A 14902-nucleotide genomic window follows, 5' to 3' on the forward strand; every position below is an offset into this window, starting at 1 on the left:
GAATAATATTGTTGTTAGGAATGTGGTTCTGTGCCTTTAAAACTGTACTGCAGTGTAACGGTTGTCCTTAACATTCCGTTACCACTGTTGCCTACATTACCCCTCTCCCCAGAGATTACGTAGGCTCCGAGATTACTGACGGTTACTCTCTTCAGATAACGGAAGGAGTAACATAGTGAAGTATGATTCTACAGTGGATACATAGAATCCTAAATGACAGTTAGGTAACAGACAGATGTGGATAATTGCAACACTTCATGGAACAGCGGATACTAACTACTATTGATATTAAACAGACTTGCTAATTCCCACAAATAACAACACTTACTCTCTTATGGACAATATGTTCTGATCTGCAAATTGTCCACTAAACTGCTGATGCTTCTCTGCCCCAAGTTTTTCTTACCAACACTGGACAGAGGTGGGTCTGGCTTATATAGTGGTAACAGGATGATGTGATGGACAGGTCAAGGGGCATTCCGATAGACTATTGGTTATCAGTGTGATCTGGGGGGGCCGTCAAACTGTCTTGGTGGAACTGCAACCGTCTTGTCACCTTCTGTGCACGTGAACCCCATGAGCAGTCCATGGAACACTGTGTCCTCAAGTATCGTGCATGGCCTGCACAACGGGAGTGCACAGTTAGACTCTGATGGTCACGGCAACAGTTACCTTTAATGACTTCGGGAGGCTTGTTTTTAGCTGGTGAAATGGACTGATTGTTCTTTTTTTCAGGGGTTCTATTTGATGTTGTTAAATGGTGTTTTAAATAAAGGGGTTTTAAAAGTCAAAGTCTCTCTCTCTCTCTCAATATCTTGTTCTGGACAATCAGTGTTCATTAAATTGCACTGTAATTTTCACATTTCCGTCATTCCTGTTCATTTTCCCCCCCACATTGAAACACTCACACACACAAGCAATCACAAAGAGAGAGAGAGAGTTAAGAAAATGCTAACATACTTTAACCACAAAAATAGTTATTTATTGAAACTGTGGATTCTATAGAGTTTATGCAATCAGATGTGGTGTCCAGAGTTTCATCCGGGTAAGTCAAACCTGTAAGAGACAGATACGGTTAGCCATTATGTGACTTACTGTATTTGCTGTGTGTATATTGGTTAGGAGGCAATGTTCTTCAAATAAAGACTGATCACACTAAACCATTGTCTTGTATGGTCTGATTTCAATTTCTTCTCACCTTTTGGGTTTTCGGGTCTTTGGCTTCCGAGTGCTCTGCTTCTAGCAGAACTTCTTCATCTACCGAGCAGAATGAGAGATTGTGGTGTGATTCAGTCATATGTCCCCGACTTAAGTCCTCATAGTTCTCCTGAGATGCCGAGAGTTGAAGACTGCAACGCCACTGGCCTACAAAGCGTCCAGTTACTAACACACACACACACACACACACACACACACACACACACACACACACACACACACTCAAATTAAACTTTAAATTCCAATTCTCCGTTACACTTTAACACTGTTACACTGAATCGATCAGCTTGATCTGGAAATTCTGTCTTACTCAGTGGCAAAGTCGGTTGTCTGCGTTCCTGCTTCTCAGGCAGGGCCAGTTTGATCACACACATGGAGAGCTGACAAGACCTGGAACCCTTAGCAAGGTTTGTATGCTGCTGGCACAGTCTTGGCAAGTTGAATTGCTGCCCTGTATGTCCTTCAGGACAACTGTAGGTGGTGTCATAAAGAGGTAGCTGGGGTTGGCTGAACTTCCGGGTAGCAGTATGGCGGGGTGAGGATGTCAGCCGCATCGTGTTTACAAAGTTGGACTCCCGGATTCGTAGCCTCTGGAACACAAGAAAGTGATGCCACATAATAATAAAAATAATAATATATCACATTTATATAGCATAAGACAGGTAAACATGCATTCAAGGAAACGATCCACACTGGGTATTATGGCAGAATAAGAAATTATAAGCACACAAGAAAATGATACATTTGTGTCCAATGGTTTACCGATACAAAGTCATGAATGAATGAATGAATTAAAAGTCAATAAATCTACACAGAGCAAGAACAATTGAAGCAATCTAAATCAGCATTTTGGTATTTTGTGGAGTTAAGCAAGTGAACCGTTTGTCCTGCCACCCAACAGCACAAACATTGTCCATTATATTAGAGAAGCTATTACAAGGTAAAGAAAACATTCTTGATTATTTTCTCCAAACCTCTTTTCCTTCTTTAGACCTTGAGCCTTAATCAACAGCTGCCTATTTACCGATTTTTGGCTGATTGGGCGGTGAGTCTTTGCTGGCGTGGGGTGATACGTTTTGAGCCGTAAGAGACTCTGGATGGCATCGACCATGCCCGCCTTCCTCACAAGAATGTCCCTCTGTGCCAGACCACGCTGTCTTGCCAGCTCTTCCTCCTCTGTGATCATCCTGGGCTCGTACGAGTCCCATGCCATCTACAGCCGCAAACATACACACACTTGAAACGTGCACATACACACAGACACCCACACACGCATTCACACAAACGCACCCACACTTCGAACATCCCAGACACACCATACAAACACAGACACGCACAAACACAGACAGACACACACACACACACACACACACACACACACACAGGCATGGCTTACACAACTGCTTGACCCCGACAGAGGCACCGACCAAAGAGTTGAGGGTTGCTTCAGCACGTTTTTCCCATCCCCTCTGAGGTCAGTCTTGCTCTTCCTGTCCCCCAGTGACTCGCCCTGCTGACCCCTGCCCTCGCTATGGCTCCACCGTTTCCCTGGCGACCGGCCCTGGGCAGTCGTCTCTTTGTCCTGTTGCATCTGAACCATTCGCCTAGAGAGCATGAGATTGTACATGTGGTAAGGACATGACCGCACTATCACAATCACCTCAAATTCAACCTTTCGACAATCCAGGCACCCAGGTTCCTCATCCTACAGAACTGGATTGAGCCCATCATCAGTGCCATTACCCTGTGCCCTTGGTTGTTAATGCCACACTGACCTTGTCTGTCCCTCATGCGTCTGTGGTTTTACCTGGCATACTCCTCCCGTGCTCTAGAGGTCACCGTCTCCTGGCAGTAGCTGGACCCCTGGTCAAGGAACTTGCTGTATTTGCAGTCGTCGCCACAGGGATAGATCCTGTAGAAGCCTCCAGGATGCTGCTCCTCGTGCCATTCCGCCTCGGCCAGCCACGATGCCTGACTACTTAGAACAAGCTCCCTCCTGTGGACCAAACCATGCAAGACAGAATTTTGTCAAGGATCTAAATTGTAGAGGGACTCACAATTTAACATAAAAAAAAACATAAAAACTATTTATGTCGCTCCCTGATAATATTAGTGTTTTGAAAATGTATGCATTGAACAAATGCCTGCCACTCCCTATATCTAAAGCACTGCCAATACAGTAGAATTTACAAGTCTTTACAAGAAATGGAAAATGATGATTTCATTATCAAGAAGCTAATTATTCATGAAATTGACATGCATGAAATTGATAATAAAATATAGAATAGAATGTTACATTCCTTAAGACTCAACAATTCTACTATATTTTACTGTGACAAATGAGCACCCACAGTCATTCTACTAAATTTTTCTGTGACAAACAAGCACACACAGTGAGGAAGCCTGGTGTTTCTGTAGAAGCCGTTCTTGGGCCATGCGCTTCTCTTCTTCCACAATTCTGCGGCGGTCAGATGCTCCCAGGTTCAGCAACGTCAATGTGTCCATGAGCAATGCCTCCTTCACCTCTGTGTCTAGGGCTGAGTCTGTATTAAAGCTGGGGGAGTGGTTTACCTGCCAGCGCAAACACACCAACACACTCAGTTACCCTAAGCGAATCTTAGTATGTTGTGACAGGGCCAACTGACACAACAAATGCACTCCTCGCCCTCAGCTGGTCCCCCATCCACACACAAAACAACCTTGAACAGTCAACTTTACTCTTGCGTAACTGTCAATCCTTAATTACTGGGCTTGTCTACTTGTAGGTGATTGTATTCATTACATAGACAGCTAGTAGTACATCATAACATCTGGAGGAATTTCGCCTGAACGTGGGTAGGAATGTAAGCATCTTCCCATCATTTTAAATTTCAAATCGATCAAAGTCTCATGAAGATGAAACTTCAGACACAGCACTGATTCAAACTGAACATCAATGTTCAATGGTGCTTTTGTTAAGTTGCTTTGGTTTTATAAGACAGGTAATATCAGATATTGGAACAATCCAAAAACAAAAAGGAAAGATTGTTCCAAGAGGAGTACTCTCTCACTAACGTAGTGAAGTATCTGGCTATGCAAGAATAAAGCTATACATTATTATCATGCCACAGCGGCAGCAACCCACCTCTATCAGCCAGGGCTTGAGCTTACAGTCCAGCAGAATGTCAAAGCCCAGGAGCTCGAAGCAGGAGCTGGGTCCCACGTGGCTGGGGAAGGCTGTGCGGTAGTTCTGTCGGAGGACAGGTTCCGCAACAATAACTGTCTTTGTTATCACATCCTCTATGCTGTTCCACACTGACTGGGTATCATACGAGTGCTGTTCCAGCCAGGACCTCAGCCACGATAGCTTTCTGATCCCAAGATCAACAACGGTAAAAATTTTGATTCAACAAAACCACAGATGATTCAAAATTAGCGTCACCCTTTAGATACCTATTTTTACATAACAATCCGAAGATCCCATTTACCTCTTGCTGCCTTTTTGGAGATCATGATCAAAGTGCTCACTGTGTTTGTTGATGGCATAGTTGGTGAGATGCATGCACATATCATCCTAAAAAATTAAGAGCGTACAGCCAATTACATATAAGTCACAAAACAGCAGAGAATGTTACTGTATCTTTCAGGACAGTGTTGTAAGTCTTACTATATTGTTGCTATGAGGGTTCCTGTATTTAGATGTTGCAAATCGCACAAGTCCCTCTTTGAACAAAAATACCCTGAGTGGATCACATGACGTCACCAGGACATACAGCCGTAAATCAAATTTGTATTCATCGATGATGAAAGGCTACAACAGATGCACAAACACAGACCTTCCCTTATGTAAGTCACTGTTAGGAAGGTCACAGAGAAGCACAGAATATATACAACATATAACAACACAAAATGGAAAATGTCAACACAAATAGAGATAATTTTAATTTGTCTCAGTAGCACCTAGACACTTCCATAGCTATATACATAGTCCAAAGAAAGCATTAAGACAAGTAACTGTGTGAAAAGCCAAAGATGTAATGTCAGCAGCAGCCTGTAAACAGCTGAGTGGACACAGTGCCAGTATGAGCTTGCCTCCGGGCCATTACCTTGGAGATGTAAGTCTGGCAGATAATGTGCTCATCTGGGCTGATGCCCTGGGGCTGGCGGGTGATATAGATGCCCTTGCCTTGGCACCCATTGTCAGGCTTGCAGATAATCGTCTTGTGTTTCCACATACGACAGTATCCTTGGAACTCAATATAACTATAGTGTTAAATCAAACCATAATACTTTCAGGTCATGGTCATTTATGTCACAGTTATAGTGTTTGACAACATTTCCAGGATCCCTGATTAACATTCCTGCCCATATGGAGCATTTCAATCTGTGGAGATAACGGTTCTCTTACAACGCGATCTACAACTGACAGCAAAACGTAACCAACACAATATCTTCACAATAAAGTTTTTTTTTTTTTACCATCTCAATAGCTCAACATTTAATTATCTTCCTTTAAAAAAATAAATAAAATCCTGTGTGCTTTCCACACACTGAAGCTGTATGGGTGTCTTACTCTGTAGGTAAACACCAGGTTTTTGGGAAGATGTTGTATTCTTTGGGGAAGAGGCGTCGCATGCGGTTGAGGTTTCGAGCCAACAGGTCCTTCCTGCAGATCTCAATCATGCCAGGGAAATGGTTGATCCTCTACAGAAACACAGCTGGTGTGATTCCACAACGGTAATCAGCACGCGGCTAATGAAAAGGCTCCTGAAGTCAAGATCAAACCCTTACCTGATACCGTTTCATGTCCATGATGCGCTCCATAGAGACAGAACAGTCAGTCCAGTAGACCATCCAGTCCTCCATCCCCCCAGCCTCACGTAACCCCACTGCCAGGGCTGCTTTTCTAACTGAATATACAAATCACTTACATCTCTGACGGATGTATTACTGCAGCTACAAAATGATGTATTTCATTCTTGAACCGTTCATTTATGGCTGAGATTAAGACTAACATTAATTCCATTAAGATAGAGACTAAGATAAATTACAAATGTTTTGCTGAAAATCCAAACTTAGGTTAATGATTTACTCACCACATTCATACTTGCAATTAACAAGGTTGATTCCAAGAGCCCTAGGAAAATTGTGTATTGTGTATTTATATGTTATTATTGCCATAAGGTTTCACAAAGAAACTGAGAAAGAAAGAGAAATACCTCGACTTCTTTTTCTTTATGTTCTCTGACGATGTCTGTTCCGGTTTACACTCACAGTTTTGTGAATGTGAGTTACCTGTGCTGTTGCAGTCTGTGCCAAACACATGATTTATCAGGAATTCTTTCTTTAAAATTCTATTCATCATCTTAAACTGGTGTAGCCTTTGCTCGGTGTTCACACGACTAAAATGGTGTCCATCTTGTAGCAAATAGTAGGCCTAACTACTATTCTATAAGTATTTATCCCTGCCTTCACTTTCTTTCGACCTTTGTTACAATGTTATTTGAACTTGACAATTCTAAATCTCGACCTCCGACAGCTACAGATGACAACCAAAGATTCTAGAGCGCTGCTTACTTCGTTACTCTAGAAACTCCCACTGTTACATGGTTTGAGCAAAATATGCTCTTAACAAGTTAAGTTATTAGTAACTAATTCCAAACAATGTCAGTCAAGCAACATGATACGACACGATGTACCAATCAACCGTTTAATATAATCACGACAGGCTTTTATCCAGCAATAAATACAATAAACCGCAACCTCAAAACAACAACATAGAATATATTAAACACAGAAACACTCATGAACATTTGCCAATTTTTCGGGCACGAAGCCAACGAAGCAATACAAAACAAAATTGTCACTTATTTGCAGTGGTTTATGCCAGACTCCAGTGAGGTGAAACAGGAAATGAGCTGAGTCTGCAAGTCAAGAAATGTCTCCGGAGAGAACATATATTTTTTGATAATGCTGTGCACTTTCTGTTCCGTTGTAGTCTCGTAGTCCTCTCGGTTCTTGAAAGGTAGGTGGCCCGCGAGCTCACACAGTGCCACATTGAAGCCAGTCTCCTCCTTTGCCCCAAAAGATGACATCCTGGGCCACACAATGACGCGCACTCCAGACCTTCTGCGGTCACCTATGCCTTCTCCGTCAGGCGGGCACCCTCGAGTTAGGAAAAGGTTGTGTGCAATATTATGGTTGACCAAGAAGTCAGTGAGTGTGTGAACTGCACTGACTGTTGAATGTAGATCTCCTCCTTCTGTATAGAACAAAAAGCCTCTCGGAAAAGTGGTTAAACAATGCAAGCCCTGTGCTGACATCACAACTTCCGCGGGGGCGCTTTCTATAGCCAACTCATGTTTCAGGTAGTATGCGTGGAGGTGCAGGTGGTTGACGGATGCAAATGCGCCGAGGCTGTTGAATCCAACTCGAAAGCCCGGGTCTGAGCTTAAGAGGATACATTCAATCCCCACTTGAATAGAATGAGGTGTCAGTACCTGGGGAAAGCACTGGTTTGGTTCGGGAACTATTAGGCTATGTCCAAACTCCAGTGGGCTGACGTTTATTACCATCTTGCATCCTTTGGTAAATCCATTTTCATGAACTGCTCCACACAGTTCCGGCTTAATTAACTCGAACATAGTTTCGCTGGAATTTGCTTTGTTGAAATTGAACAGCGTTGGGTCAAAATCCTGTTTGATACTCAAGATCTCTTGAGGTTTGCGTCTCTGTTGTCCCCTCTCGATATTTAACTGAGCGACAAAACGAGAAGGGCCAGGAAGAATTCGTGTCTCCAAGTTTCCCAGGTTATACCGGAAGAGTCCACGTTGCAATCGTTCCACCCAGGCTGTTCTAACACTTATATCAAATTTTGACAGATTTGGGGTTTGATCACTTCCTATTAATCGAAACACGTGATTATCGTAATCCTCGTTACTGTAAACGAAAGTGGGACTAGAACTCTCCATGGCGTAGTTCCGTACGAAAGCCGAGAAATACGGGGTAATGCGCATGGAGTGAAACAGCAGTCTATGCTCTCGCCTCACCTCTTACCACACATTGTAGATCCGATGATTCTGTCTGGCAAATATTCGGTTGGTGTGGTTGTGGTTGCTCAGTGTTTAATTGTCCTTAATGTTCCTAAACTGACACACTGAAAAAAGTCTCCCTTGAGCCGTTATCGCGTACCAAATCAACAGACCTCGTTCAGTAGGCTACTCAACCATAGCCCCACCACTTGCATGCCGGTGCAGCGTGTAGCCAGCGACAATAACGAAAATTTCATTATGGCCGCTATTCGTATTTTCCCCCCAAAATAACAGTCGAAACGTAGGCTATTATTAGTTTTCAATTATACAATGACGATAAAGTACGTTTGTGTTAACGATTTTGTATTGGTTATATTTGCAATTTGTATTGCATATATATTTTTAAATCACAGGTCACATAATGGGGGAAGTTCAACTCACAACTCGCCTATTCATATTGAACAGTCTATAGGCTTATTTTAATAAGTAATGTATAGGATGTTCTATGACTCACAAGCAGTAAAAATAAATCGTTTTTGAATTTCAAGTGGACCTTGGGGTGAACTGCAATTTTCTGGGTTTGGTGATTTATTTGAGAGATGAATGATTAAAAAACAATGAAAAACGAAATGTTGTGTAGCCTTGCGTAGGATACCATCTCATTCCATGGTTATTTGCAAGATGGGTCTGCTAAAATTATATAAAATTATTATTATAAAATTCGCACATGCAATATGTAGTATATTTATGTAGACTAGTTGGCAGCACACCAGTCATATGTATTCCGTGCAAAACGTTGAAACATTGGTCAAACCCGATTTTCAAACAAAAATTTGAAGTTAACTTTTATCTTGACGCTTTTCGACGCCGTATTGCCACTTATTGTCGCATATTGTCTCTAGCTCAATGCACCTGATGCGTCATCCACTACGTCTCCTTGTTGTTATTCGAGATGATGGGATATTAACTCTCTTCCGTGGCATTGGCGCCATCTAGCGAAAATGAAATCTCATAAAGGACCCGGGAAGCACTGCGTTGCGTCCACCAACCCGGAGGCTTTTCAAACTCTTCCACACTTTACTTCTGTGCAATCTTTAACTAGAAATCGAGTTACTGCCCTTCATTGCACATCAGTACTTCCCTTTCCCCATCTACTAGGTGCAATATTGTATTACTGGGTGTGATAAAAGCGCGTTGTTTCCATTAATCGAAAAACAAAACATGAATAATAGCCTCCTTTGATGGAGTAAGATCAAGCCGAAGACATGAGTCAAGAGTGAGCCAGAATCAAAACATATAGGTATTCAATTATCTGACTCTCATCACCACAATATTTAGACAAATGTTTTTATTTAAATATGTCCTGTTTCCCATAAAATGTACAAATAGTCTAATGCTTAAGTTGCACAGGACTGGTAGAGGGGAACAATGTCATGAAAACCATAACCAATTTGACAACTTGAATATTATAGTAGTCAAAGATATTACTATAGCCTACCGCTACCACGTTTAAGAAGAATTGTCAAACAAATCTTGATAAATAGCAAATACAAATAGGCCTACCAAAAGTAAGCAAATCTTACACATTAAATAAATAGTAACAAACTGCACAATAAATAATTTAAATATAATAAGGAAACAGCTAGCCTGTATAAAATATCAACTTCTGCTACTCACAATTTTAATGTAAAACATGCGTTTTCATCTGCTACCTGGCAGTAGTGTTTCCGTGTATTTTAAAACAAACACAACAAAATGTGAAATATATCACTACAGTTTTTTTTTTCACTCTTTTGAAGAGTTTGTGATAAATGTCCTTAATTTAAAGACCTATGCATTACGCAAGTGCATGCGACCGGTACCCTTTTCCATTCCGTTCTGAAGGAATATTTGCCTTTTTCACTACACTCCTGTTTCCGGACGATCATCATGGTTTGCATTACCGGGACGGAGTTGTACTCCGTGTCCTCCTTTCCATTTATGATGCAGCCAGCGCACAGACACTCAGCCACCGCGATCTTCTCAGGGAACCTGGTTTTATCCTCATCGACCCTGTAATGGAAACATTCCACATTAGTCACAAGTGAAAGTCGATACATCAATATTGTGTGGTTGTCATCAGCTAAGGTTAGTTGAGATGCTGAACATTCAAGCATTTGTTCATTTGATAGAAGATCTTCAAAATCCCACTCGAATGCCTCTTCCCAGCCTTACGCCTCGTTTCATTATGCGTCCTATCAGCCCAAAAAATATGGTTGTTTTACCTGTACCGCCAGGGGGAGAGGGAGCGGTTGCTGTAATCCTGGGATGACGACTGAAGCTTGAATTCAGGGCAGCGCGTGTATACGGGTCGTTCCGGTATCCCTTTAAGTAGCGGCACATGTTCCTGTCGCCAGTGCCTGCGCAACACCTTGCAAGCGTGTGCCTCGGGATAACATCCACCAAAATCCGAAGCGCTGCATAATAATCCCATGGCAAGTGTACCAAACAAAAATCCCTGCAAGAGCAAGAGAGAGAAAGTGGTTGACATGTCTTAAAATTTCACAAGAAAAAAAATAATTTGTAGTGACCCTACCAAAAGAACCCAATTTGAAGACATACAGGGCGTAGCGAAACAAGAATCCCCCCCTTTCACTTACCATCATTGTGTTCATATCCGATCTCGTTAATCGCAGGTAATACCTTCAGGAGGCAAGTGTCTCTGTTAAATAGGCCTGCCATACTAGGTTTATATAGTGGGAACCGGGAAAACCCGAAAGAAGGAGGAAATGGAAAGAAACAACAATATTTACTTCCCACCCTCTGCCGGCGCGCTACACACAAACGTCAGTCCAGTGAGATAATCGAGTATGATGTCAAATCTTTCGATCTTTTTGATGCGAAACTCACACACCTTATTAATGAACTTTTGTAAAGATGAAGGTCAACATGGTACAGAACTGAATATTACATAACATATGGACATGGATTGACATTCTTGTCCATGAGTTCAGCCAATTACATTTTAACAAGGTTTGATAAATAGCCTTCCATATTGATGGATTATCAGATAAAATGACTTGGTGGTTTCACTTATATTTCTGAGACTTTCAAAGATGCGGTTTGGTGAATTGATGTGTATAAACCCTCAGGTCAGTGCATGTGTGCTTTTGAGAGGGGCAGGGGTACTTCTTATCTTATCATGCATGAATTAGATGTGTTTAAACCCTCAGGTCAGTTTGAGAGGTGCAGGGGTACTTATTATCATATCATGCATGAATTAGATGTGTTTAAACGCTAAGGTCATTTTGAGAGGTGCAGGGGTACTTATTATCATATCATGCATGAATTTGATGTGTATAAACCCTCAGGTCAGTGCATGTGTGCGTTTGAGAGGGGCAGGGGTACTTATTATCTTACCATTCATGAATTAGTAAAAAGGTATCCCAGTATGTTGCAACCCTTTTTCATGTCATGCTTTCCATGACCGAATGTTATTACATCATAGACTGAGTGTGACATCATGTGTGTGTGTGGATGGATTGTGGATTGAGTATATGACATTTATTACGAACACACATGCTCATTTTTCAGATCTTGCCACAATGCACGCACACACACACACACACACACACACACACACACACACACACACACACACACACACACACACACTCTTAACAATATTTCAATATTATTTGTGTAGGGCCCCTAAGGATCCATCTCTAGCTGTGAGCCTAATGAGTCAACATTACATTGAGTGTGCAGTAATTCATATAAATGTATACATCATAAATATAGCCCTACAGAGAAGTAATCCAACTCCTCACTGTATGAGATCAGTGGACAGAAAACTGCATACCTGATGTGTTCATGCCACACACCTTTGCCAATACATCTGTGGATGGCCCTGTGCCACTGGGACTTTTTAAATGAAAAGAGTCTTGGCTGTGAGCCCTAACATTGTAATCTCCCTGGATGTGAGGAAAACATGCCAGAGATGGCCTACGGGCGGTTTGTTAACTCAGATGAGAGCACACCTCTGAAACTCACTGGACCTGGATGAATGATTGTGGTCTGGGGAAACTACATAGTTAGAACAGCAGCCCAGTTCCACCCACTCCAGGTTCGGGAACACCTGGCCCTGTCTGGAAGGAAGGGAAGAGCCAGTACATTTCCATAAGGTGTTGGCAGCAGGAAAATCAAGGTGTTACATCATTACCTAAACGGAAAAAGCACTTAACCCTCCTTACAGTTTTTCACTGTTGCTAAAACCCGTTTTTCAAAACAGTAACGTCTTTCTCAAAACTGCACACAGAAAATTGAAAACCTCACACACAAAATGCTAAACCTGACGCTCCCTTTGCAAGATGACTCTTTGCTATCAAATCTCTTAACTGTTCACAAAATGGAACTCGTGTTTTCATTTGGTACACACAGCCTTATTTTCAAAACACACACACATACATTCATTTAGTACACACAACTAAGCATTAGCTGCACACTACCAAGCATTTACAGCACACAGAAGTGCAAAATTGAAAACACAATCATCGAAACACACCATATGAATGACAATGACTCGTTGAGCCCTTTCTCCTTTTGTAAAATGTATCAGTGTAGGTCTACATTTTTCATAGTCAAACATAAAACAGCAATACCGTTGTTCTCACAAACCATATTTACAATTTCAGTCTCCTGTTCCACCAGATTGTATTGACATAAAATTGTATACAAAATGCTTATAGTTTTTCTCAATTGCTTACACACATTTTTTGAAAGCATGCCTTGTTCTCAAAACTCTAAACACAAATCCCAAAGCAACTAACTGAAAATGCAAAACCCTTTATATCTCCTGGAAAATGCTACTTTGCTTTCAAAAAATATTGAAAGTGTGTTTTCTTCCTCCACCGTGTGGTTCTCTTTCAGTCCTGCAAAATACAAATACTGTGAGCACACTACGTATATTATATTGATATGCAGTATTACAGTACACAAGGCAAACAGATTTCGTACTTGTTCTCCATCCTGAAGGTTCTAATGAAAAACCATGAAAACATGGTCTACCACAGCGGCCCAAATCTCATTAGAGATGACCATTCTCCTTCTTCTTTCTCCTGATCCTCCTCCTTCTTCACCTTGTCCTCATTCTCTTCCTCCTCCTTGTCCTCCTCTTCCTTCTCTCTGTCCTCCTACTCTTCAACCTCCTACTCCTCCTCCTTCTTGTCCTCCTCTTCCTCCTCCTCTCACTCTTACCCCTCTCCTTCTCTGGTTGTCGATCTTTTCAAAGTTTTTAATAGTTTATCCAACAAAACAAAGGCTCTTTCATGGTGCAGTCCTCACTGCAAATTGGTCAAAAGACCTGAAAGTTTAGAGATTTGACTATTTGTGGCTTGCAGGTTGATGCTTTGAGATTTTACTTGAAAATTGTGTGCAACAACAGAACTTTGTGTACACTGTTTTGACAACAACGTGATGTGTAATTGACATCAGTGTGTTCACAAGGAAAATCGGACTCTAATGTAGATAAGGGAATCTTAAGTATTTCCCACTTGGGGCGAGCGATTGATACATGACGTGAAGGTTGTGCAGATTGTGCCGGATTTTCGCTTTATACTTCTTAACAATAGTGAAAAACTGTAACACTTAATTAAAAAATATTGTCGACTCGGCCATACAGATTTGTGACCGGTAAAGTACTTAATTAAGGGGGCGATCAGTTAAACATCCCTGCTGTCAACAACTGAATAGATACAGGAGCATTGACACCCAGAGCAATCAGTGTAGCTTGTTGTGACTCAATGACTTAAACGGAATGGATCTTACCCTAGGAAAAGAGGAATAAGGAATGCGCTCCTGTTTTCCCACTCACAAAGGCGTCAAGTTTTATCTCTTAATTCTCTGTCTAGATTTCCTAGGTGATTTAATAAGAACCTGTAGACACCCTGGGCATTTGAACAAAGTTACTGTAGGTTCTGACACAGGCTGCATGAAAGTCCCCCTTGGAGAGTTTCTTTTTTCTGGGCAAATGAAGTGAAACCAACATGTTTGATTGCTAATCTATTCGAGACACGAGGGTATATGGACTGGCAGTGCCGACAGTTGTTTGTGTACTGTCTGATCTTACCAGCAGAGTTTGGTAGTTTCCAGCAAGCCTCTCGGCCACACACAAACACCACGGCACATGTACGTGTTTGAGGCCCAGCTAATTTATGTATGAGCCTTTATGGCCTGGGTACAGCATGCAACACATGTTGCGGTAGTCGTTATGTATCCTGCCACCCTTACTATCCCTCTATAACTGAAATTCGCATGCACCAAACAAAACAAAACATGATTCATCAAGTGGTGAATGGACTGCATTTCTTTCTCTCAAAACGAAACCCAAATAATATTCCGATATTCTGTGTTCTCAGGGACTTAACAGCTGTATATATTAATTAAAACATAGATATCAGAGACCTGATAATGAGAGGGCCAGATGGCGCAATAAATGTGTACTTTAGGGGAAGGTGTGCATAGAACCAGCAGCACTATGTCTTCAGATCTCCCTCACATCCGTGTGAGTAGCCATTCGAAGCAGCCAGGTATGTTCATGTTCTTATTAAGTATAGTGTTTTAGACCTGTATTCTTCACTTTAGACTTGATTGAATTTACTGTATAAGTAACTTGTACCTGACATAATAAATTGTTA

At 41.6% G+C, this 14902-nt stretch overlaps 2 protein-coding genes across 2 annotated transcripts; both read right to left on the bottom strand.

The window, feature by feature from the left end:
• Window positions 1-1050: 1050 nt before the first annotated feature.
• LOC308368467 (tubulin polyglutamylase ttll6-like) lies at window positions 1051-6378 on the bottom strand (the record flags this gene model as incomplete). The annotated part of the gene is made up of 14 exons (XM_080842636.1): window positions 1051-1056; window positions 1199-1383; window positions 1529-1730; window positions 2243-2431; window positions 2615-2822; window positions 3026-3214; window positions 3611-3789; window positions 4343-4568; window positions 4686-4771; window positions 4865-5008; window positions 5304-5460; window positions 5771-5901; window positions 5989-6107; window positions 6294-6378. The coding sequence occupies 14 exons, from the start codon at window positions 6376-6378 to the stop codon at window positions 1051-1053; spliced, it is 2106 nt and encodes a 701-aa protein (XP_080698762.1).
• Window positions 6379-7064: 686 nt separating this feature from the next.
• On the bottom strand, window positions 7065-8213 carry gdpgp1 (GDP-D-glucose phosphorylase 1; the record flags this gene model as incomplete). Its single annotated transcript, XM_080841525.1, has 1 exon — window positions 7065-8213. One exon carries the CDS (start codon window positions 8211-8213, stop codon window positions 7065-7067), a length of 1149 nt encoding a protein of 382 aa, XP_080697651.1.
• Between the last annotated feature and the right edge of the window lie 6689 nt (window positions 8214-14902).

Source organism: Sprattus sprattus (genome assembly GCF_963457725.1).
Source record: "Sprattus sprattus genome assembly, chromosome: 7".
In the NCBI taxonomy this organism is placed as follows: domain Eukaryota; kingdom Metazoa; phylum Chordata; class Actinopteri; order Clupeiformes; family Clupeidae; genus Sprattus; species Sprattus sprattus.